This window comes from Styela clava, chromosome 3 (genome assembly GCF_964204865.1).
Source record: "Styela clava chromosome 3, kaStyClav1.hap1.2, whole genome shotgun sequence".
In the NCBI taxonomy this organism is placed as follows: domain Eukaryota; kingdom Metazoa; phylum Chordata; class Ascidiacea; order Stolidobranchia; family Styelidae; genus Styela; species Styela clava.
The window spans coordinates 4,512,541-4,539,248 of NC_135252.1; the positions used below are offsets into that span (position 1 = coordinate 4,512,541).

Sequence of the window (26,708 nt, forward strand, 5' to 3'; positions counted from 1 at the left end):
ATAGAACCCCAAATCAACATTATCCTGTTGGCCAACGGAAAGCTTGGTTCTTCTTAATAATTTAATATTTATTATAGAGTGGTCAAATTTACTGATTTAATCAACAATTTAGATTATCGGCCATAGCCCACATCCATAATAGACTATATAACACCAATCAAGTTGTGTTATTCTGGTATTAAGCCTATTATGTTAGTAATATTACTTAGTGCAATACCGGTATACCGTACCTGCTGTGACGACCTTGACCTATGATTAACAATGTTATGCATGGCGATGATTAAATATCACCGTGCTACTACTGCTGCCGTATTATACAGGCAACATTGGTTAAATGAAAAAGGGCGCCTCAGACGAATTCAGGTAGGTACAGCGATAATTTGTAATGTGAGAAGCTTTTCACGGCCGGACAGCAAACCTGATGCTAAAGGTCAAACGCGATGACACATGACATCGCGTGGTGGCGTGTCTTGTTATTAATGGCGTGATTCAAATGGCACTGCCACTTGCGTTTCTCATCTAGAATCGTTGACGTTGAATACAAACGTATGCGGTAGAACTGGGAGTTACGGTAGTTGTTGAAGTTTGATGAAGCTTGAATACAAACATGAAACACTCTATTGCAATGGTTTGTGATTTTTTCTATCCTAATGTGGGAGGAGTGGAAAGTCATATATATCAACTGTCGCAATGCCTTATTGCAAGAGGACATAAAGTAATTATTATCACTCATTCTTATGGCAATAGAAAGGGAATACGTTACTTCACAAATTATCTTAAAGTTTATTATCTTCCATTTGTGGTCATGTATAACCAATGTATTTTACCTACATATTTTGCAACTATTCCCTTGATTCGAAGTGTTTTGTTACACGAGAGAATAACCATTTTACATGGACACTCTGCTTTTTCTGCATTAGCTATCGAAGCTATTCACCATGCACAAACATTGAGAATTAGGACTGTGTTCACAGATCACTCCCTCTTCGGTTTTGCTGATGGATCCTCCATTATCACAAATAAACTTTTAGAAATAACACTGACATACACAAATCATGTAATATGCGTCTCTCACACAAGCAAAGAAAATACTGTGTTACGTGCCGATATTGAGCCAAAAAAAGTATATGTTATTCCAAATGCTGTTGATGCAACAAAATTTACTCCAGCAACTGAGAATCAAGTCAAAGACAGGATAAGGATTGTGGTCATAAGTCGACTCGTGTATAGAAAAGGAATGGACCTCCTTGCCTCATTAATACCAATATTATGTTCTCGGCACAAAGATATTGATTTTGTAATTGGTGGCGATGGTCCCAAGCGTCTTCTTCTTGAGGAAACGAGAGAAAAATTCCAGCTGCATGAAAGATTAAAGTTTTTAGGTGCTGTTCCTCATACAGATGTGAGAGATGTGCTGACAACAGGGCATATTTTTCTAAACACATCCTTAACTGAAGCATTTTGTATAGCAATAATAGAAGCTGCATGTTGTGGATTGCAGGTTGTGAGCACGAAAGTTGGAGGAGTACCAGAAGTACTTCCTCACGATATGATAATTTTGAGAGAACCATCAGTATCTCATCTTATAGATGGTTTAGAAGTCGCAATTTTAAAACATCGAGAAGGAACTGAAATGGATCCTTATGAAATGTATAATCGAACATCGGTTTTATATACATGGCCCAAAGTTGCTGAAAGAACAGAAAAGGTTTATGATTCAATGGCAGAACAACCCTTACTTCCTCATCATGAACGATTATTACTGTTTAAAAAATGTGGTCCTGTCGTAGGAAGATGTTTTGTTGTAGTAGGATATGTTTCACTACTCATTTGTTGGCTTTTGGAATGGATGTTTCCTATCAATATAAAAACGACCCGAAACGTCTCAGATAATTTAAATAAAAAGTCATCAATGATGAATTAGTTTATATATCTGTTGTGATTTTGTTTTCCAAATTTTAATGTTTTTATTTATTTTTCTAAATTAAAAATCTCTTATTTTGACATCACAGTATGCTTTTGTGAATAGTTAAAGTTGCTCTCGCTTGATTTAATGATTCATTATATTCACTTTATAAGCAGTTCCTAATTGACTTTAAAATGGCAAGTCTGTATAAACTTGAAAATGGCAGCTGGTCCGATTTAACATATAGAGCAATGTGCATCATTATTAGGGACTGGATGTTTTTTGTTTTGTCAGTTTAATCCATACTTATCTTCTTGTGGCAAACTTCTTTGAATTGACCGGAACAGAATTGAATATCAATGTCAACAATGAGGTTTGGTTTCTGTATCAGGAGGTTTTCATCCAAAGTATTAGTAAATTGGGCACTCCAGAAGTGTGTGTACCAATATGGAGATAACTGATTTTGTTCGCCTACTTTACATCAAGTTGTGTAAATGGACTTGGCTAACGCAGACAGTCCCGAACTCGTAATAGGACTAAAATGAGGAAAATCGGGATAAAATTATGGCCTAACCCTAACCTGGTACACACACTATGGCAGTACTGTAAATTGTTAGTCCCCTGAGAAGCAGCATCATTGATATATAATGGTTGAGCTGTATAATTTGTCAATTCATTCCCCTGCTTGATAATTTTATTGAAAACATGAACTTGCATTGCTTCACATCCCAGCCTTACTCTATATCTATTACTACCAAGATTGGTTGAATTTTGAAAATACAACATTTATTTGAATATGTCTACATAACAATTATCAGCAATATTTGACCTGTGCGTCGTTGACACTGAGTTTAATATTCAAATATACCTGTTCTTACACACTTATTGACTATTCATTCCGCATGCATGAAAATATATCGTGATCTCAAACAACTACACCACAGTAACCTATCTCAATTTGTTCTTTTTCATCTTTTACAACATAGAAATGGAACAAAAAAACAAAGTAAAAACATGCAATTGCACAAATCGTCTGCACAGCGAATAAGTATGTACCTTTCAAATTCAGTACTAGTATATGGTTATACCACATCGGATACTAAAAGTGCCAATAATTTCTGTTAACAAATAAGTACGAACACATCCAATCAACCAAAAATACATTTACGAATATAAAAACATTTACATTTGTTCAGGCTGTGAGAATAAAACAAACTATTTGATAAACACAAAACTCAATGTTCAAGATGTCAAGACCATTCTCGGCCATCCTGAAATTTTGATGAGTGAAGCTATAAACTTTTGGAATAATTAATCAGATTCAGAAGGCCTTTCTCATTTACTGTCAGAAGGCTCTTGCGTGTTGAGGGTTGTGGTTTATTGTCTTTCTCATGCTGTAGTTCACAGTTTCATTATTTTTGAATGATGTTCACCCCTTCGAGCATATACACAATGATGCCATCTACAAATAATGTTTGTCTCTGACAGTATTATGATTTTATCAGTAAAATTGTTCAAAGATATACACTATGACCATGGTGTTATGGAAAGTTGGGATCAACAACAAATATTCTATATGAGAATCCTCACATTAAATCAACATTGATCAGACATTAATATCACATGAATGGACCTGGCACTTAATATAAACAAAATATAAAAATTATGTACAAGTAGGTAAGCAACATTGAAGTAAATATTTTAAATATGTATTCTCAAGGTAGGATTAACAGCAAGACACAAATTAGTTTGATGAAGTGTCTGGCCTTGTTAAAATGATTTTGGCTAATCAGATTAAAATAGCCTAATTCACAGTTTTATCTAAAACAACATGAGTTTTCATGGTAAATTTGAGAAATAAAAAAGAAACCATATGAGGTGAAGAATAGGGGTTTTCCAAGGCTGGTAAAGGTACCAAAATGAACTTGGTATCTGAAGAAGGTTAACCCATTTCCATATGTGAGAATATACCCAGATATGGACTAGTAAGAGAATTTTTTTTATTCTAATATGATCAAGCCATCTTATCAGCTTCCCCAGGATGAATAGGAATATTCTATCCTAGAATACCATGCTTTATAAAAATAACACACAAAAATATAAATAAAACATTTAACTAACAAAATTCGTTTCAAACTGACACAAAGAAAGGTAAGAAAGCATGTGCATAAAATACTTTGATCTCGGTATTCATGGTACATAAAGAATCATAAGATGAGGAGAGATTCTTTTGAGTCGAAATATCCAAAGGTGAATGTATGTCTTTTATTAAAATCTACCCTATCTGGTATGCAAGCGCTTGCTGGAAGAATGTCACACATCCCGGCTATGAGCTGAATCGATTCATTGGATGTATGAATATACTTGATATATGTAGAACCAGAACCAGTTGGCTCAGAAAGATAAATAATCTCATAATTTGTTGTCATGAAAGATTCTCACTTCAGCTTTTGTTATAGCGAAAGGTAGAATTAAGATATGCACAAAAATGAATACATTTTGAATAATACAAAAGACTGACACTTTGAACAAATTAAAAAAAAAACACAATTTGTTAATTTTTTTTATCCCGTGTGCCATACAAAACAAACCCGTAGAATAACATTGAAAAAACTAACAGAATTGAAGAAAAACTTAAACATTGATAATCTCTCAAAAAATTGTGCCTTGAAGAATTTAGTCCTGAGTTGATATCCATCATCATCCATAGTATGTAATGTAAAAATACATGTTCCAATATATCAATAAACAAAATTTTTCGCCAAATGATATGATCCCTACAAATGGTATACTTGTGATACTTTGATGCAACATGGTTATTTTTGAATTCCCCGTCAAACTTCCTCCATTTCCATTGTAGATGCCGAAGGCTGATTATCGTCTGGAGGAGACTCTTTTCTCGGATGTTTTTCTTTAACTGAGCCACCAGAGGATCCCAATTTTTCTTCATCTATATCATACAAATATATAGTCTTTTTTTAATAGTTTGTAAAATATGGAGTTTATAACATTGCACATGGAAATTTATTTGAGTTTGGATGGAATTCAAGTAAAATGTTAAAGCTGATGAGAATTTAAGGATTGGTGCATTGTTCTAAATGTTAGGAAATATAAATGAGGATTTCTCGTCCTCATGAGATAGTTTAAATCAACGTGTTCAGTTACGTGTTCTTCTGTCATCAATGCCCATAAATCTCTATTGATTTATTGGTGAACCTGAACCCTAATCTGATCTGGACTGGTAACAAGGCTAGAGGCTTGTAGTTCACCATACAATTAGGCATATGTTGATTTCTTCCTCGCAATAAATATGAAAAAACACAAATTATACAAAATATAATAAACAATGTTAGAATACTGAGAATAGCTATATCTCTTAATTCACTTTGCAAATTAGCTATTTCAAATGCCACACAAGACAGTTAGGACCATGTAATATAAATTGTATTTGCAGTTTAGTGGATAAATACCTCTATCATACAACAACTTGAGTTCTAAATATTTCTGTCTCTCCATTTGTTGACTGAGATCTCTTGGTACATCTGGTATGATCAAATCAATCAGAAGCTTGAGACCAAAAACAGCATGCTGCATGGGTAAAAGGAAACTGTTAACAATTTCTAATTGGAACTAGTGTGACTTTACACATAGAGTTGCGAACCAAGTATGAATGCAGGTTTAAAACTCTTCAAATCTGATTGAAGTACTAAAGTTGAATTCCCGGTTCCAAAGTTTGTTAATTTCGAGACAACAAAAATATTTTGGTGAAGGTGATTTTCAAAATATAGTCGATGCTGATTTCAAACATGTGTTCCATAAAATTCTGAAAACGGGTGATAATGAAATTCCACATCTTTCAACTCATTTTGTAGGGCGAAAAGTAGGGCAGATCAACGAACAAAATTGAATGAAAAAGCACTACAATATATCACCTCAAACACCACTAGAAGAGTGATTTTTCCTGCAAATACATGCCAGAATGAAACTATTGGTTGTGTTGGAAGAGATGGATCTGATGCCCTGAACCTGAAATAAAAAGAGAGATGCAAAGATAATATCATTTCCCTGATCTCTATAAAGGTACAAAATAAATTAAAAAACCCAAGACAATCAGAAAGAAAAATTCAGGAAAACTGAAAGAATTTCAAATGTGGTTCAAAACATCTGACATAAAAGTTGAGAAAAAGAAGGTGTGGCATAGAATGAAAGTAAAAAACAAGACATTTCCCATTCTTTTGACAATACACGATCAGTAAAAAACATGATGGTAACAACACGATGATAATAAATTAAAATAAGCATGGATTCCTTTGATGTTATAAAGTTAACAATCACTGTCCACCATATGTTTTGGTGAGTCAGCACATAAAATATAACAATAATCTTACCAACACTTGTCAGGAATTCCTGGAAGTGAAGTGTTATAAGGTGGATGATTACCACGATCTATTTCTGAAACTGCTATATCCATCAATGTTGCATTCACATAACCAGTCATGCAACTGAGAAAAATTGATAGAGTGTTAAGCATTGTTATGATAATTTGGTTCCAATAAGCATTTACAAATCATTCATCGACTACATTTTGCTAGGGGCCTTAATGTGCCTTAGGACATATCAAAGATATTTTTTATGGATTGAGAAGAATCAATCGAAATACTTGTGCTGCTATAACAATGCTGATAACCATGTGCATAAGACACTGGTTTGAAGCTTGTGGAAGTAGTCATACGACTGACTTTGGCTTCCTAAACCAATTGAGCTTATCCATTGATACAATTTCAGATCACTAACTAATCTCGTACACATTCCGGACAGCTGGCAATGTGAAGCATTGTGCTGAGCATTAGAATTATGCTCACCAGCGCACCTCTGATCACCCAGTGTGGGTTTGCAGGTTTGAATCTTGTGGGGGATAAATATGTGCAAGAAGATTGCTGGACTACTCACGCTTTAGGGTGGTTCACGTAAACCAGTGTTCGGTTACGACTTCCTCCACCACCAAGGCCATGCATTTGACAGAAATAATTAGATAACTAGTTCTATACCCGACATGGAATGGGGACGAGAGGCCTTGGCTCGCCATATGATCAAGCCCATGATTAAACCAATTGTCGGCTTTTCTTTTACCCAGCATAAATATGCAAATCCTATTCTTGAAAGCATCAATCTTCTTCTTTTCTTGAGCAATGCATAACATCCTCATCTATAACTAGATATGTTTTGTTCGGTGGAAAATGAAAATAAACAAATATATTTACTTACTACATATTTGAAATGTCTTCCACTCCAATGCAAGGACTGTATAAAAATCTATAAACCAGGCGTGGAACAAATTCTGATGTCAGAGCTACTACTAAACCATTTGTTATAACAGCAAGTGTACTGAGCCCTTTCAAAATTGGAAACCACATACCTAAAACAAATTGTATAAGATAATAAAAATATTACTGTAAGATTGTTAAGTATAGAAAAATGAAATGTTCAATAGATCCAACAGCTGAAGAAATTTTAAATTATTCATAGGCTGTTCGCAAACCATTTTTCCAACAAAGCTCTATATAAACTACCACTTAATTGAGTAGATACTAACACTCAAGATTTGATTTATTTCAAATAGCCTACTGAGTTTTTGATATATGGTGATACACTTTTTACTTGATATCTAAATTCCTGAAATGGTTAGATCAGAATGCAATACGCTGTCACTCAATTCTAGAGAATCAATTTTTCGAGGTGTAACAAATTGGGCAATCTATGTAAAAAAAAGGACATTCCAAACCTCCATGGGTAACTATGAGCTGCTGCTTATACCAAGACTTGTTCAGTACGAAGGAATTAAAATATGCTTAAAACACTGAAAATCTGTCATCATCAAATTGAATTGTTTGATAAAGTATTGTGAACTCACCAATATTTTCACATCTTCTGGCAGGAAGTCTCCGGATTTGTGTGGTAAACTTATAAGCATCCAATCTTATTTCAATAACATTGTTGAGAAGAGCAAATAACGGAGCCAGAGGAAAAGATGCAACAAATAAAGTCACAAATCCAAATTGAATGACTGAAAACAGTTCGAAAATATATGTTGAGACTCAGTTAGAATAATATTTAAAATTATGAATACTCAGAATGCAATTTAGTACGGTGTTAAGGCTTCAAAATCTGGATTCCAACAAATTTAACTGTAACGATAAGAATAAAGTTTAAAACAATCCTAATGAAAATCAAATTGAAAAAGGAAATTATTAGTACTTTCTTTGTAAAAAATGCATTATAGTACTAGAGCCCGACCGATATATCGGGCCGATATTGCGTGTTAGCCGATATATCATATCGGCCGTGAACCGACGATATATCTCGGCCGTACTCGGCAAGCACCGTGCTGCGTGCTGCAACGGCTCTCATCCCTGCGTAACTGGTTTCCCAAAATTTCTCTCGCTTTCATTTTGCGTTAAAAAGGTGTCTCTCCTATTTCCCGGCGTCTCATAATTAGCCTTTTCATGCATGATCATAACTGAAAAGTTATTATCCGGAGTAACAGTGACGTTTTATAAAGTGACGTTTTTGAGAGAGTGCACAATAAGAAAAAGGCAAATTCAATATCAACAATAATCGGTGGTTTTATAAATATAATCGATATGAAGCTGGTGAGTTAGTAATCACAGAAACAGGGTACAAGTAGCTCAAAGCAATAATGTCAGTTCCGCATTTATGACCTAACAGTTTTATCTATATTGGTGGTTGTTTATCATTTTGCTGAGAATTACAAAAAAAAAAAATAATCCATTATTATTAAATAAATAAGGGAATTTATCATTATCACGATTCACTTTCAAATATATCAATTTATATTTTCCAATACCCTTAACATATGCACATAGTTATATTTAAAAACGTCAGATTAACAATTCTTGATATTGAAGTAGCAGGAAAAGTTACAGAATAACATTTGTTCAAGCATTAACTGGAGTTGGTTATATTTTACTGCAATGATAATAAATATAAAAATGAAACTACAGACTCATGAGGTACATCATAAAAGCCCATTTTGTGGCTCAAAATATGATTTATATTAATATCGGCATAGTTGGCCAATATATCGATATCGATATCGGCGTCAAAAAGTGATATCGGTCGAGCTCTAATTAGTAACGGTAATAATTTACTTGCACATTGAATTTGAACATACCCATTTCTAAATACTCAGAAAACAAATATCTTCGGCCTGGATCTTCTAGTAGAAAATCTCTGTATAATGCAGATTCATGAAGATCTTTATATAAGTCCACTTTATCTTTTTCTTCTGTAATATATATATGATAAATATATGATTTCTTATTTAACAATTCAGTGATATGCTTGTTACTTTTCATTTATGGATATTAAAAATAAAGGCACAAATATAATATTGTGAACTATAGGAGCTAACAAATTAATTTATAAAGCATACCCTTCCTGAAGAAAGAACGTTTTGCCCACCAGTTCTTCACAAGTCTGAAAATAAAATGTCATCAATCATGAAATCAAAACTTCAATATCTACTTTACAAATATTTCAGACAATTTAATTTTATGCAAAATGCAAATACGAAGTTTGTAAATTCGATAAATGAACTGGAATGTAAATTCACTACATAAACTTAAAATGATGGCGCGGCGGTGTGGCTCAACGAGCTGAACGTTAGGAATACGCTCGCCAACGCGCTTCTAATTACTCTGCGTGGGTTCGCAGGTTCGAATCCCATGCGGGAATGGTTATGTGCGAGAGGATTGCTGGACTCCTCGCCGTCGTTGGGTGGTTCACGTAACCGCTGGTCGGTTACGGCTTCCTCCACCACCAAGTCCATGCTTCCGAAAACAAACAATATAACTAATCCCATACCCGACTTGGAATGGTAACCGGACGAGAGGCCGTGGTTCGCCATATGAATAAGCCGTCTTATCGCCTTTCCTCTCCCCCGGGATAAATATGTAAATCCTATCCTATCCTATGATAAATAGATCAATTAATATGAAAGTATTACAATGACAAGCAATTGACAATTACACATAACAAATCAATAAACTGTATCGTATACCTAAGAATCTAATATTTTCCACTTTCAAACAGTATAAGATTATTTTCCTCTCTATTACCAGCATAATAGACGATAAAATAAGTGATAAAAACAAAATAAATAAAACTGATTGCAGAATCGGGATACCAAATAAAACCTTGAGAAAAGTTTAAAACATACTTAGATTGAAAGGTGTTGTCAAAAGAAGTGGTAAGTGTTTGCTCACTCAAAAGTATCAAATTAATTGAAGCACACACGCACACATGATCACAGAGACATAATAAAATTAGAAGATAAACACTGAGAAATTTATTTATAATCAGTTCATGTCAGTGATAATTGAATTAAGTTCAATGATATCAAGAGAAGGGTTTCTGGAACTGGGCCTTCAGACCGCAAAGAAGTGTTCCCCTGGGGGCCACCAGAGAAGGCCATCAATATTTGTCATTCGAGACCACCACATTCATTTAAATTTAATTGACATTGATTTGGTTAATTCTTTGACCCTAATGCACTATTACTTTTGTTGTTTGTTGGCTTTTTATTGCTTAAACGTACATGGTGCATAAAAAGACTGATGGAGACTAAGTATTTTATAGAAGAGCAGGGTACCTCAAGCATTGAGAGTTATTGGAAGGAGTGCCATAGATCATGTACTTTAAGAACCACTAATCTAAAGTATCCACGCATCTAGTAACACATTTTTTCACCAGATCTCCTCAAACATGTTTTATAGTGTCATGTGAAATAATATGCAGTGTACTATCCCCAATTGACTATGCAGATGCATTTATGTGAGGTTTTGTTTGCTCTCCTGATTCTATAATCACTTTTTATTTCTTTGTTTTCATAATTTTTTTAATTTATTATCTGTTATGCTGATTATAGAGTCAAAATAAATTTATATTTATCCTCATTTATGAGTTCAACAACAAAAAACTTGGGCAAAACAACAGGATAGATATTGAATAGCAACATGATATTTTAGTACTTACGGCAAGATAATTTCTTTTGTATTGTTGAAGGCTTGTTTCAATACCATGATGATACCAAGCTGAATGCAGAGTTCAATCAAACAACCACTAGGATCACACTGGTAAAAAACAAAAAAGTTTGTTTTCAAAAGTTTTCATCAATCTGCTGAAACTGTTATTCATTTAGTCAAAAACGAGCAATTAAGAGGTTTTTTATGGCAAGAGTACAAACTCCACAACCATGGCTTTTCCCAGGATTTAATAAATTTGATAGACTATACCATATTAGAAGCGGAAAACCACAAATCCTTATTATGGATATTTATATCTTAAATTGTTGTTATTCATTTGATAAAAACATCATTTCTACAATCTTCTTCAAAATTTAAACTTACCTCTTCTGATCTATAACCAAGTAGTCTCCGGTAGTCATATGGAGTTCCATTGAATTTACCTTTGAAAAATGCAATATAAACAATTGATGAATAATAGTTGACTGCTTGAAAAAGAAACATCTTCAGAGTGAAAGAATCTTCAAAATCTGTAGCTGTTCTTGGAGCCTCTGAAAAAAAAATGTAGTTGAAAAAATAAAAAATAAAAGAGTGAAATTTATTCTGATAAATGTTTGTTTCTGTATTATGATTCTGTTGTGAACTGTATAAAATTCCTGATATATTTATGTTGATGCCAGTATATTCACCAATCATAATAATAGCTAAATTGTGAAGCCAACAAGCTTGTTTAATAACATAAATACAGCATTATTTGATTTTTTAGCTAATAAAAACACAGCTGTTCAAAGTGAACTGTGTTCCGATGTCATTCTCAAGCAAAATAATTGAGAATTATTAATAAAGAATATTGCAAGATAAGGTAAAGGAAGTCAATGTCATATTTATCATGTACAAATATTATATACTTTTCCCAATGCAAATGTTAACAATAGAGATTTTAAAATTCCACTCGACTATGAGAAAGGATTCATAAACAGTTGTCATTTAGTTATTCTATTGAAAAAATCATATTGATTTTGATCACATGGGACTAAGGCAAAAGCAAGTGACTTCATTGAGAAACTTAATCCCAGGCCACATGAATTAAGTTCAAATTGGCATGGAGAATATTTCATAGCAAAAATATAGGTAACTGGTTGTCGTAAGAGTATAGATTTATAAAGAGAGAAAATATGAGTGAAAAGAGAGTAGGAGAATGCTCCTATTAGAATACCATTTTCGATTTCACTCGAATAGTAATACTTTAGTCTCTATTTTATTTTGATATGATAGTCTGAAACATGTTGATTTTCTATTAGCAGAAAAATTAATTTTTCAAATGTAAGGCCTATTTAGAAATATTGAAAACTTAGATGGAATCATTATCAATTTTGCTATTGAAAACTTGACTAATATGCTCAAAAGATGCACCAAAGATACATTTAGTACAAATGAGTGAAAAAGTGAGAATTTATTTTCATGCGTAAGTCTACTAAAACTAAACCCACTACACAATAGATAATGTTTATGTAGTGAAAACCTTTGACAATATGAAGGTGATTCTATTTGAAAAGATAGACAGACGTACATTGTAACATGACACTAGTGAAAACATACAGAAATCAATGGATTGTTGTCATCAAGACAAAGTTGAATACACTTTCCAGAAACCAATATACCTATCAATCATCAGATTGAACGAAATGATTGATGAAGTATAGTTATCCGAGAGTGGGTCGTGCTTGGAATATTCCGGAGAATAGTTGTACTTAAAGGTGATTTAAGTGGAATATGACATAGATTCCAACTCAATTGGTAAAATCAAAAATAAAATTTCTTGAAGAAAATTACTATTTAAAACGATATTAAACTGTTTAATTGATAATAACATTTATATTTGAAATTATTATTTGCTTGTTGCAATATGAAATGATCCAAAACATTTATAATGGGGTTGATCTAAAGAAAAATTGACAATATCAAACGACATGAGTGCTGCTAGATTCCCATAATTTCATTTAAGCTATGATTTATTAAATGAACTCTAGTAACATTTGACACAATCAAACACTCGAAAACAAGTTTTCTGATAACATAATGATTGACGCAAAACAAATTTTAGAATGAGAGAGACTGACAATGATATATTTGTAGAACAATGGGCGATGATGTAAATAAATTCTATATAAAGAAGTCAAACAATTACAAAGATATCTTGTTTCCCAAATGAAAAACATATGTAGGAATGAAGAACTACTGGAACTCATTCTAGCATTAGTATAGAGAGCGTGCAAGGTGGTTTTTGTAGACAAGATGTTATTATGAGTTACATGAGATAATATACAATTTATTATTTTTAAAAATCTGTTTTGGATATATTTCCTTCCTAGGTTTGCCAAAAATGTATTACAATATTTAGTATGACCACTTCTCTCAGTGGAATAAATCAAAGCAACATCAAATAAGTAGTTTGTCAACAATTTCCAAGTCTCGTTTTTGTGAACCGACTGGTCTAAATTCACAATATATGTCTTACTTATATGTCACTATTTTAATCATTCAGGCACTTAATATTGCCGATGTGAATTGATCACTAAAGTTTCAAATTTTGGTAGAATATTATTCAGTTATAACTTTTGTCAAATGAACAACTGTTTATCAAGACAGTAAAAGTAAGGTCTTAATTTTAATAAATATTACTCCAACATAAGAGACGAGACATTCTTGCGAAAGAGCAAAATGGAGGTCACCGAAAATCCTCATCATTTGGATCCATATGAAATACATCAAGAGAACATGCAGAGACTGAAAGTTTTGACAACTGTGAGTAACTCAAGTCGCTCAGCTCCGAATTCTCCCATGCTAAGAAGAGCAACAGCAAATGACAAACTGGAAGGTTAGTATTTCACTGTATCAATTTGATCAATAGTGGTTACATTAGAATAATGTATTTAAAAGAAAACTGATTAAGAAAACAAATAAATAAAATTTAAGAAAGAGAACATTTATATTTTAGCAAAAACAAGTAGGCTACACTATTTCAAGCAAATATTTTCTGCCGAAACCACTTTCAAAAAATGGTGAGATCCTGGTATGGATATTTGAATGAAAAATTTTGTCATCCAATATAGGAAAAAAAAGCAATCTTCTCTCACCAATGCTACCTCGTAAAAATGCACAAATCTCAGAAGAGAGCAGATCAAGAAGTTTGACCCATCTTTCAAAAAGTGATGGAACAAGAAGTAGAAGTATTTCACCAAGGTAAATACAACATTTTTTTTTAATTAATTTTCTATTTATATTATCAGTGATACAAGTAGTCATAAAAGCCATATTATAGTTTTCACAGTAGTGTTTGCACTCAATGTTAGTATCTATGAGCTTGTCGATTAACTTAAAAAAAATTTTGTACAACCAACTTGCCAAGTTACTTTTTATTCAAACTTCATAATGATGTCAATTCTTTTATATATTGAGTGAAAAGTAGATTTTCGAAAGTCGTTTTTGTTAATATAAACATTATTATTTAAACAATGATAAAACATTTCTTCAGTCCGAAGAATTTATCACCGAATGAATCACCGATAGGCTCTCCAATGACTGTCAGTGATCGAATCATTAGAACACATTTCCTCAGCAATACAACTGGAAAACCGGGAAGTTACTTACTGAAAAAATCTGATGATATTGTCAAACAGAAGGTGTAATAACTTTCAATATTTAAAATCAACATTAAACACATGAAGAACTAGAACTATTTTCATTGTTAGCACAGGATTCGGCAATATTCAGTTGATTTAACTTTATTAATATTTTGTTCAGGAAAGCCCAACTGGCTCTCCACAAATGCTGGCAAGTCCCAGTTTAGAAAGAAGATATTTGAGTCCAAACATTCCCAGAAAATTACCTCCATTAAACAATGAAGGTTCAAACAAGCTCTCAATCCAATTAAAACCTCCAGCAACAATTGTAATTTCCCCAGCAACTGAGGAGTCCAACAATATGATCGCAAATCAAAACATAAAGGATGTTGAGCAAGTGCAAACAACAACAATTTCAAAGAAAGAGAACAAAAAATCAGCATTGGCTGCAAAGCAAAATGAAGATTTATCCAGTATAAAGGCAAATAGGCAAATTGCAAATGAAGATGACGGTGGTCCTTCACCCATTTCAGATATTCGCAAAAGGTATGGAGAGACTCTTTTAAAACCTAAAGTGACTAATGAGCCGACAGAAACTAAAAACATACCCAGTACTAAAGCCAAAATATTAAAGAAAAATGGCCCTCCAAAAAATATCAACGATTCAAAAACAAAAGAAGGTGAATCCAAACAAAGAAAACATCGCTATATTAAATACGGCAATACAAACAAAAGTCCAGGTTTCTTATCCCCTCCCACTGAACCAAGAGGGAGCAAAGATCTATCAGCAGCAATGGAAAATATATACAAAGGAAGGGATAGAAGGGTCTTCGAAGATTTAGGTATGTAATATTATAAGTGATAATACAGAGCATTTTACCTGAGGTATGAACAGCATTTTATTGTAGACAATCGTTCTCGTTCAAAATTTTTCCGGAGGAAAAAATACAATAAGATGATTCAACTATATGATAGTCCGCAAGTACAAATCTGGCAATGGTACATCCAACCAATTGGTGGTTCTAAATGTCTACCCCACAGAACGTGGATGTAGCCGTTACCGACTAGCATTCTGTGACATATTGAAAATTATCCACTAAAAGATTCTAAATTGCAAACCCCTGAAATATAGATTGAAATTCCATGTCTCGCTTGTTTTGAGGCCTGGTACAATGCATTATATTTTAAGGCAGTTAGTGCCATATATTTCATAAATACACATTTAATGCAATTTTATGGGTTGTATATGTGAAATTTGATGACAAACCATACTATTTTTGCTTTGGTACAAAATATAGATGATATTTATTCGATTAACACTTTCAAATAAGTTTGGTTCATAATATTGCTGAGAGTAGTAGATTTAAAATGAATTTTATAATTGCAAATAAGTTGTGAGTACATTAATAAATAACAAAATTTTTAAAACCATTTCAGAACATCTGGAAGAAGTGAGTGTTGGAACAAGTGATGAAGATCATGGGGTAAGCATTCGAAGATCAATACGTCAAAATTATAACTTTGTAATAGAACCATTATTGCAGAATATTATCAAAGAACGAAACATTAATCCAATATCTACAAAAATCAAACTAAATGCAAATACTGAACGAAAAAAAATTGTCCTCCTTCAATATTCAATGTGGTGATCAATATTTATCAAAATAACAATAATATTACTTCTTTTAGGAACATTTATCTATATCTGCAGAAGAATTGAGAGAATCTTCAGCAGGGGTGAGTTTATTGAAAACTTTTGAGCTATAGAGACAAACTGTTAATCTGTTTTTTTTAAATAGTTATATTCGATATTAGAATAAATTTGCAAAAGCCCAGTATGGTGGAACTGAACAGAATTTACATTTTTATGTCGGTTGGTTTACTGTGAAACAAACAAAAGCTCAAAACTGGCTTGATTTATTTTGGTAACGAGGAACTGTATTCATGTGCCACTTGCCAAGCGTCCAACATTAATTCTATTAGGTACCTTTTACTTACATTACTTTGACTTGCCCAGCTATAAACACTGTTCATTTCTTTTTATATTGGTTCTTATATATCTTTTATTAAATGTTCAATTCGTTTTTATTGAGAATAAAATCTTCATTTGTACTTATGTTTCGTCTATAAATATCGAGTGGGAAGTAAACAAGGAGTTGCATTTCAATAAACAATATCCTGAGTACAAAGTTAAATACAAAATGTTTTTAAGGGTGTTCCACAAGTGTTCACAATGCCTCCAGTTTTCGACAATATACCCAAACAACTACAAGTTCGAGACTACAGCATACCAATGTCTCTGGAAGACATGGCACTTACAGAAGAAGAATGGGAAAACATGAAGCAATGTAGATATTTACGTGTAGGAGAAAATGCAGAAGAAGATGAAGAGGAAGAAGAACTTACATTTTCAGATGATGATGAAGAAAGTGAAGAAGAAGAGCAAATGATAAGTTAGACAGAAGATGTCCAAATATTTAATGAGACAATGAGACTTATTTTGCTCATATGTTACAGCATTAAACATTCAAAATTTCATGATTACCAAATCAATTTCTTTTGTAGTAGCTGATTGTTATTGTCAATTTCATTTGCAACTAAATAACAGTTGTACATCAGTCACAAACCTATTACTTTTCCTTTTTAAATATCGCATTACATTGATATTTTGTATATTATTTCAGTTTTTCATTTTGAAAAATAAAACAATTGCGATAAGTACCGGTATTACTTGAACAAGCATTACTCTTATGCATAATGATTCTTTACTTATTTGTCATAATTTATGCTTACATTTCATATTATATCCTTTATAAGAAATCACCAAGCAAAAAAAAATAAACACCTATTATCTTTGAACAACATTATGTTTGTTTTGATATTTGTCGATTGTTTCCTAATGAATGAAGACTAAATAGACTCAGAGTACTTGCGTCCTGACAAATATTATGATACCCAAGTAATGCTATTTGTTCAACCTACTTACCCATATTCGTCAAATATTCTGCGATTTTTTCATAAACCTAAAATCAGAAAAAGTTTCACATTAAATATATATGTCCATGGCAAACTAATGAAACATAATCCAAATGTTGACTCACAAAATTCAGAAGTGTAATGATAACAAAGTTGATGCATGTAGCAGAGATTGAAGTTATCAGACTTGAATTTTTTTTCACAACTCCGGATGATTGCTGAGGCAAGATGGCACCAACGATGATGCGATAAACAACGACACCAAATACCGCACCAAGAACAAGAGTGAGCTGAAAAATATGAATCTGAAGTATAATTCTTATACTTTATTTCCCATAAAACAATCCATTACTTAATACGTTCAAAAAGCAAAAATTGTCATTCTAAACCTCACCAGAACAAAAAATGCAGAACATGATCCAACTAATCTAGGAGCTCGTAAATAAGCAGGAAGGTATGGCTCAGCTTTTCCAGTTACTGGGTTGACTTTCTTTCTTTTACAAATTCCCTCATATTCAGGCCGAATTTGTTCCTGAAATAATTTCACATAGATATAGAATGCACCTAGCATTATTCGAATTCAGAGAGCAGCAAAATTAAAATTATCTCGTGTATCGGAAATAAGCACACTAATTACAGCAATTCACAATTAAGAATAAATACTGAGAAAAACTGGTATGCAAAAATGTGTACAGATATTATGCTTGTAGTATTATATTGTGCTTGAAATAGTTTCAAAATTCAATTAAAAAAAACAGCTTTGCAGATTTGGAAACTTTACAATCAAGTAAAATCATTAGAGGACCAGTGGTGAAAATCCATCTTGAACGAAAAAGATTATTATTAGTTCATCTGTTAATTTTATACAATCTCGAACTACTATTCTTCATCCATCATCTATTCGGATCGATTATCAACAATTTTTGGTAAAAACTAGATTGAAAAATAGGCCACATACCTCCTCCTCTTCGAAGTTTTCTAAATCCCATTTATACACAAGGTTAGCTCGTTTTCGCTTCCAAAATTCAAGGAAGAATGTTGCTGTTAAATGTAAGTAGTATGTCATTAAATCAGTATTCAATGCAACAATTTTGAAGACAATTACCTCGAAAGCAAATTTTGACTCTGAAAACAGTGCTATTAAAATGGATCACTATCAGCAATAGTTTCGTTCCAAGAGTCATCTCTACAACACACACAGTGAAAACATATTCATTGCTACAGATAATTATGGTTAATAGTACATTTATCATATTGACCCATAAACACAAGTTACGGTAAGTTCTTTATTAAAATTAAATTTGTGCTATGAATGATGTTATAAATGACCCACTGACAATATATAAGGAATTGAAAATCACAACTGAAATTTCTAATCAAATTCTATATGTGTTTGGAATAGAATGACTGAAATTTCATTTCTTACCCCACAGAGACATGATGAAAGCAAAGAAGAATGTAAGTTCATTGTCAAAAACTCTTGTAATTTTTGTATAGAGACAAGAATCACTCAACTTCCAGAATGGACAGCCGTCATCATCGCATCGAGGACACATTATGCGATTGGAAGAGCAAATCTCTATACTAGAATAGGAAATACAAACCAATAGTCATGTTAAGATTCATGCAAAACAGCCAAATATCTTAAGAAACAAATTATTTAGAATAGAATCATTCTATGATTTCTCTATGATAATTATAAATGAAAGTAATTGAAGCATCAGTGCTTACCTTGTAATGTCGGATTTTATCAATACAAGTCCATAAATACAAGCTAATATTCCAATAATAGCGACAGGAATTAACATTAGTGTATAAAAACCAAGCCATGCAAAATACATTCCAATTTTTTCACCAAAGTATTGCCTGAAAAGATGATAAAATATTTAGATGAAACAGTTTTTCATTTTAAGATTTTTTTTATATGTACCTTTATATAGAATTAATATACAAAAGACTCATCCTGCTAATTTCACTTATGGAAATTTCAAAATGCGCCACTAATTTAGTATTTTTGTCTGCTTCGATACTCTTATTAAAATTAGATATACTAAAAGATGATGATGATTTCTGACAAAAACTTCTAGTGTTGTTTCCTTTGGAAGGAGCAACCTTCTGTAAGCCTCGCCCCTCCACCAGTTGGTTGGCATAAAACAGTTGAATATCCAACGCACAGCATGACTGTTTGTGCGTGACTAAATACTGTCGTAATCTTATAGCAACCTGGGCACTTTACATCCATGAAATACGAGTTTGGTGATATCTAATTAGATATACGGTACTAAAATTAGACTCCAATTATATTTCATCAAAAATTGAAGTTTTCCACTTATGGTAATCTTTTTTGTAAATATTGGAAAATATTAAAATAACTGAGTATCTCCATATGGTACCTGAGCACTCTTGTCTCACAGACTATTAATTAACAAAGAGAAATTTATAATGATGTACCTGATTAATTCTAAAGGTTGTGTTGCATGCCACATTCCTGGTCTTGCCCATAACCAGTATAATGTCTGTCTCTTATTCAAAGAAATACCTGTCAGAAAAAGCGAACTTATGTCATATCACCAATATTGAGTGGACGAAATGTCACCTTTTTTTTATTAATTTTCCTTTTCAGTATGATTTGGAGACTATCTTCATAAGGCACTTTTATATAATCTTCCAAAACATGGCTTTGATCATACAATAACTTGCATCATAGAGATATTAAGATGTGGAATGACGGTAAATGTTAAAGTCCAATTTTTTAGGCCATAAGCAAAGTGCTAGGGTTGGAACCAATTGTTTTTTTCACTAATCAGGGTTTATTTTGCCAACAAAGTTAGAAAAGCACTGTAATTTTATGTTCTATTTAATGTTATAAATGTTATGAGCATTGTAACAAAATATTCCCTTTCCTACCACTTCTGACATTTGTCTTATTGAGATGCTCAGGTCTCCAGTCTCCTTCATGTAAAGGAAAATAACTCATGTAACATCCTTTATCAATCAGTCGATTTATTCCAACTTCAAGTTCAGTGTCCCCATATCTTGATCTATTCAATATGTTGAGTACCTACACAAAAATAACAGGAAATGTTAATTGTCAGTTGTTAATTGCACGAAAAAACTATACCAGATAAAATAGGTGAGGGTTTAATTCTAAAATATATTGATACCCTTATTTTTATTCAATTTTATTTTTTATTTTTCTGAAATACTATACTTTCAATATTTACACAGAGGATTGATAAATCAAATCTCTTGATATCAAAATATATTTTGAGCTGGATAAATAACTTTTTGCTTTAATATTGACATTGACAAAATAGCCAGCGTAGACAATGCCTCAACATTCCAGTACATATTTATTTCAGTTACAAACACAAACATGAACAATTCTGTGGCAATAATCTTTAAAAATGACAGGATGTCTTTGAAGATTATCAAATACAACTATAGTTTAACTGTGTCACAACAATTGAAGACAAATAATGAAATATACACTTATCTTACAATTCTCTGTCTCTCTGCAGTTGTGAAGAAGGTTTCTTTGTCTCTGATCATGAATCTAAGTGCAAGCAGTGCATAATTGGTTCAGCAGTTTAACAACAATTTAAATAATTGTATAAGTATTACCTAATAATAAAATATTATTTCTGTATGTAATATGCATGCATTCGATGTACTTCAATTTTAAATCTTTCCAGTATTCTTGCAAAAATAGAATTTGCAATTCTAATTTTGTCTAATACATAATAAATTATGATACATTGTATTTATTTATTTTTATTTGGTACCAGATCACACAGTATGCTTGATATTTAATTAATATTCAAAAAATAAATATAAAATGATGATTTTACTTTTCAAGTCTTGCCATATCAAATGGTGCGGTGAAAAATGCTTCATCATTACTATGGTCACTATATTTATAACCATATTTTCTTGGTCTTGGTAGAGCTGCAACTTTTCTCCAACAACTTTTAAATGGCTGTATAAATGTAGAAACAAATGATTTATATCTATAAGTTGTGATAATATTTTATATACGTATCGGTAGCATATTTATGATTAAGAATTTAAAAATAAAATTTGAATTTTTCAGACATAAACTTTAGATTGGATGTCAACTCAAATATTCGAATGATGAGTATGTTCCAAACATAGAAAAAGAACAGGAAATTTGATGAGTAACGTCTTTCTGTTCAAAAAAACTAACACTTTACTTACAGCAGACCAATCCATATCAGATGAATTTGTTATCAGATCATTATGTGCAATCGGTTTTGGCATTCTTGTCATCTCTGCAAATTTACATAACACTTCCCAAGGAGCATGCAGCTTTATGAAGGAAACATGCTCCTGAAAACAAAATATAAAAATGGGGTATTATACAAATATTTCTTTGAAAAAATTAAGCAGGCAGGTGTGTTCAGTAATTTTCTCATACAACTATCATTTTAAACATTGATTTAAAACATTAATCTGAACAACTAAGCAGTCCTACACATTGGAAATATACATTGCAACATATGTCACCTGCAGGGGAAGTGAGATTCAGAGTGACCCTCGCTTTCAGTGCTTCAGTCAATTTTGTGACAGCGCAAGGAAAGCTACTGGATTTGAAACAATCATAATATTTCAGTTTGATAAAAACAATAGGTTTATAAGCGAATGATGTCTCAAAAACTTTCATAATTTAATCTAAGTGTACAACACAATTTATAAAAATTAATTAACAAATCAAGTAGGCCTATTGAGAAAACAATTATCAAAATGTTCTACTCTTACTGATTTATCTTCAGATGATGAAGTTTGGTCCCCTGTAGATTCATATTCCAGCTCCAGTCCTTGATCACGTAATTGTTTCTCAAATGCAGCACGGTACCCATCATATTCATGTTCCGAATTATCATAGGCAAGTACATAGTCGACTCTTCTTCTTCCATCACGGAGGTATACTGGTTCCTAATGCATAAAGGTAAAAATGAATATTACCAATCCAAATGTAGAAAATGGAAATTCAACTAATTAAGTAATATCAGTAGGGCTGGGAATGGTTAACCGGTTAACCGATTTCAGATGATTAACGGTTACAATTTATTTTAACCGTTAACTGACATCTCAGGTACAAATCATCTTCATACCGTACAATTTCTTCGAATATGATTACGTTATTACAAATTTATCTCATGTGACATTTAATTCAAAAGAATATTACTAACTGTATGGGCAAGGACTCAATAAATGTGAAAAATAATGAAAGTACCAAGATTACTGATTATGGAAATTTGACTATGATGAATTCAGAATCAGTTTTCGGTCGATTTCGAAATATATTGTTCACGATTTCATTGCAAAATCGGATATTCGATGTCATACCACAAGTGCGCAGTTAATGCCGTTTTTATTTATATGATATATATCTCGAAGTAAAATTTGCACATCGAACACTGATAATTTGTCACATAAATGACGTTTAACAACGGAATCAGGTTTTCTAAAATACTTCCACACGCCCGAACCACGCTGCCTATCTATTACAGCAGAGCAATCATGAAACTATCTCAATTCATAAATAATTTTAATAAGCGATACCGGGGATAAGAACACGCGAAATTGCTTTATAAGCATTGTGACGTAACAAGCTGAAATTATAAATTATTACGTCAAACGTCACGCATCAGTTAACCGGTTAATTTTACCCGGTTAACGGTTAAAGTGTTTTCCCTGAAATTCCCAGCCCTAAATATCAGTAATAACAAGTGCTAATGAACCCTTACAAAAATATATGAATAAGAAATATTCAACATAGTAAACAAATCTGTGGATTTTTTGAATATTGGAGTGTAATTTCTCCTGAAATATGAATAATATAAACATCTAATCTAAGACAATCATTTTGTAAAATATGTTGAAAGTCAAAGATGGGGTATCAGAAAATCCAAATATTTGACTTTGACCAACCTACTGATTAAGATTCCTTACTTACTGATTGAGAAAGTGAATGACAGCTTATTGCAAATTAACAAGATAAAGCATAAATGACATTTGAATGGGGAAGAAAAACTAGATGGCATCTAAAACTGTACACTGGCAATATGCCATTTAGAACAATGACATGCAATGAATATATTTTAGTTTCAATAGACAATAAAACAGTTAATTTAGAAAACACAATGAATTTACACATAAACATCTCCATGCGATTTCAAACACACACCATATACCTCAGGAGAATATAATTTGGTCCCAACTTTGTGTGAACGAAACAAGCTAAGAAACCAAGCCATTGTGAAATGAAATGAGTACAAAAATGATCTAAGAGAGCATGTTTCAAGTGATACATTAAAATTAATAAAATTTCAAAGATGTAAAATTCTTAACCTTGGAACAAAATTCTTTTTGTGACTCGTTGAGTAAGTTAAGCTCAATTGTACAATTGTTATTGTCAGAAAATCCAACATCTATACTCATTCTATCTCCTCATTCTTCATACACTCACCTATATCTATAATCTGTTAGTAACAAATATTATATAGTAGTTATCTAAGCACTATTTATCTCTACTGCTACTTCTCATATTTTAATACATATAAAATCACTTGTTATTCATCAAGGCAATAGTACTTCACTGGTGTTAATGTCATGATATTCCTCACTACCTATGTGTTAGAACAGCTCCAATTTCACACATAATACCGCACTATCATAAATAAATATACACAGTTGAGCCAAAGAAAATTTTATTGCATAAAATACAAGTTTTATAAGTGGAAGGGAAGAGAGAAGGAAAGCGAGAAAATAATCACTCATTTTTTTTTTGAAATTATAAGTTAAATCTAACTGGCTTGTAAATACCAAATTCAGTTAATGTACCATTCTTATATTGACATATCTTATCGAAAAGGTTTACTACGCAAATTAGAAAACCATTACATTGACCACTGTTTCAGATTAAGTATAATCTTACATGTTTTAAAAGTTTGATTTTGATAAATTAATTTGACCCACAATAGGCAGTTTATTCCACTCTTATCTTATAATACAAATAATAAATCCATATCAAAATAAGCATTTGCCATTTGCTTTGTTTCAATTTACTTCACTGCTTTCTGCTATATACTGAGCATGACTCTAGAGTTTAAATAGTTCAAAAATTTTCTATATGTCATGACACCATTGAATAAACATATTGTTTCAAACCGTGCATTGACAAAATACTTTTTCTGCTACATGATGCAAAACGATATTACTATTGTTACTTTGAGAATAAATGAAAATGAGCAGGAGTTTGAATGTTGATATCAGCATATTAGCCATGGCACATACACAAATACTGAAATGCATTGAATTTAATATTAAATAATGAGGATTTTCAAATAAAAAATCACCTGTATCTTATAAACCCCCATACTTTTAAAACAGATTTTTTCATTGAACTTCACTTACACTAATAACAACCTTCAAAATAGATTAATGACTTCAAATTATTGTTAATAAAATCATGTTCATCATGATAAGTATAAATGTCGAAAAACTATCACTAGTACTCATTTCATTGATTTGGGAATTTACCATAATTCAAAATTCTGGCATAATATTTCATTTTGTTACAACATTTTTGCGCTGTGTATTTAAAATGTTCAAGCGGATACGTACTTGAGAAAAGAAGAAGTGGACTGGCGTACTGCAGACAAAGTTAAATACCTGTCCCTGCTCACAAACATATAATTTATAAATTTATGCTTACACTGCTATATTATATCCATTTTGACAATACTCGCACATGCATAACATATTTATTAACAATACTGACTCATTTAGAAATTTTAGAAATAAGAAAACTTTCATCAAGAACTGCCATTCAATCATAATTCCCAATAAAACTTTCCTCTAGCAAGGACCTAACTTCCTTACATTTTTCATCATATACAGTTGACGTCTAAAGGTTCTATTACTATCACACAATGTTCAATACGATCTCAAGTGCACTTAACATACATAATACTCTTCAAATATTGGAACAAGGTAAAAGAATACTAACAGCCGGATCTGGTTCCCTGTGAACAATAATGATTTTTGACTGAAAAACCTGTATATGATTTATATAAATTTACAATATGGACATGATAAAATGTTATAGATAGTACATGAGTCTTTACCTTGATCACTGTCAACTAACTATCTTATCTACGTTGTCACAGTCCAATCCTAGGAAGTAAAACTGACACCTTCTTCAAACTGATGTGTTCAATAGGCCACAACTACCGTATCTGTTTATGCATTATTCATTCATGAAGTACAGCAGACAGACTATATTTGCAGAGTAAGCATGCACCTCTTTTCATCAATAATTGAAGACAAATAGTAACAGACAGTCTTAGGACATTGCCGTTGAACATATTAGGGGAACAGTGGATGTGAGAAACTAACTCTCTGTATAAACAATACTTAGTCAGCCATACAGAAGGAGAGGGGTTAGCAAATATAGAAGGACGCAATATAAATATTTGAAAGTAGTAAAATATGGTATTTGCCATATTAAGAAAAATATGTAATTCTCTAAAATTGAAAAACATGAGGCTTGAATTCTGTATTTTTTTCACAGCGGAAAGAAGTTTAATATCACGATATAAATTGTAAAGATAATATACTTCATACATATAAAAATAATCCATAAAGGCAAATTTCAATATGATTTTACAGCATTTATCAATAGTTCTAATCAGAGTAATTCATTTTCGTAATAGTTTGTAATAGTTACTGCCTAAATAAATAAATCATTTCATTTCTCACAAAACTGTATGCTACGATCCTAATCAATATTGTCTGCATCATATACCTACTGCATGCCCATAACGTCCCTAAGGTAAGGTGTTTGTGTTAGTGGTCATATAATGTGGCTACCATAATATTCGCATCATATGTAGAATATTGAGTTGAGCCAATAGACCTTTGACTTCCATTCACTAAGATTACAATAAGTTGTTTTCGGCAAATCAAGATATTCTAAATTATGCTTACAACTTATTACATACAATACTACCATTGATGACAAAATCCAATGGGCCATTATCAACTATACTAGATATTGACAACAAAATATAACCAAAGTACAATGACATATGAGCCACGGTATAGAGAGTTGTGTTAAACTTCTACACAGAC

General features: G+C 32.0%; 3 protein-coding genes across 11 annotated transcripts in view; 2 read left to right on the plus strand and 1 right to left on the minus strand.

Annotated features, from left to right (window-relative positions):
• The first annotated feature begins 211 nt into the window (after positions 1-211).
• On the plus strand, positions 212-2,082 carry LOC120343573 (phosphatidylinositol N-acetylglucosaminyltransferase subunit A-like). Of its 2 annotated transcripts, XM_078110665.1 has the most exons (2): positions 212-628; positions 921-2,082. In XM_078110665.1, exons 1-2 carry the CDS (start codon positions 589-591, stop codon positions 1,922-1,924), a joined length of 1,044 nt encoding a protein of 347 aa, XP_077966791.1. In that variant the 5' UTR covers positions 212-588; the 3' UTR covers positions 1,925-2,082. The 2 variants fall into 2 exon arrangements, with proteins under 2 accessions (XP_077966791.1, XP_039268730.2); XM_039412796.2 differs by having other exon boundaries at positions 415-2,082.
• A 488-nt stretch (positions 2,083-2,570) lies between these two features.
• LOC120343571 (anoctamin-4-like) overlaps positions 2,571-26,708 on the minus strand; it is a 36,643-nt gene continuing 12,505 nt past the window's right edge. For 5 of the 8 annotated variants that reach the window (XM_039412794.2, XM_039412792.2, XM_039412788.2 and 2 more), the window contains 22 exons: positions 22,329-22,505; positions 21,768-21,899; positions 21,401-21,528; positions 21,051-21,105; positions 20,457-20,610; positions 20,001-20,088; positions 19,281-19,415; positions 18,976-19,133; positions 18,508-18,590; positions 17,944-18,081; positions 17,675-17,839; positions 17,560-17,596; positions 11,335-11,501; positions 10,961-11,058; positions 9,360-9,403; positions 9,099-9,212; positions 7,818-7,970; positions 7,172-7,322; positions 6,295-6,408; positions 5,839-5,932; positions 5,377-5,494; positions 2,571-4,856 (listed from right to left, as the gene is read on the minus strand). In XM_039412794.2, coding sequence (XP_039268728.2) covers positions 4,741-4,856; positions 5,377-5,494; positions 5,839-5,932; positions 6,295-6,408; positions 7,172-7,322; positions 7,818-7,970; positions 9,099-9,212; positions 9,360-9,403; positions 10,961-11,058; positions 11,335-11,501; positions 17,560-17,596; positions 17,675-17,839; positions 17,944-18,081; positions 18,508-18,590; positions 18,976-19,133; positions 19,281-19,415; positions 20,001-20,088; positions 20,457-20,610; positions 21,051-21,105; positions 21,401-21,528; positions 21,768-21,839 — 2,382 coding nt within the window. In that variant the 5' untranslated portion in view covers positions 21,840-21,899; positions 22,329-22,505 and the 3' untranslated portion in view covers positions 2,571-4,740. The other 3 variants (XM_039412793.2, XM_039412787.2, XM_039412789.2) reach the window with 3 other exon arrangements.
• On the plus strand, positions 12,118-17,460 carry LOC120343572 (uncharacterized). The gene is made up of 7 exons (XM_039412795.2): positions 12,118-13,828; positions 14,064-14,193; positions 14,486-14,633; positions 14,755-15,415; positions 16,011-16,057; positions 16,263-16,310; positions 16,786-17,460. Exons 1-7 carry the CDS (start codon positions 13,672-13,674, stop codon positions 17,029-17,031), a joined length of 1,437 nt encoding a protein of 478 aa, XP_039268729.2. The 5' UTR covers positions 12,118-13,671; the 3' UTR covers positions 17,032-17,460.

Coding starts and splice junctions, on each gene's coding strand:
- LOC120343573 (XM_039412796.2), top strand. CDS start 608: ATGAAACACTCTATTGCAATGGTTTGTGATTTTTTCTATCCTAATGTG.
- LOC120343572 (XM_039412795.2), top strand. CDS start 13,672: ATGGAGGTCACCGAAAATCCTCATCATTTGGATCCATATGAAATACAT. Junction 14,194..14,485: donor AGTAGAAGTATTTCACCAAG/GTAAATACAACA, acceptor ACATTTCTTCAG/TCCGAAGAATTTATCACCGA. Junction 15,416..16,010: donor AAGGGTCTTCGAAGATTTAG/GTATGTAATATT, acceptor AAACCATTTCAG/AACATCTGGAAGAAGTGAGT.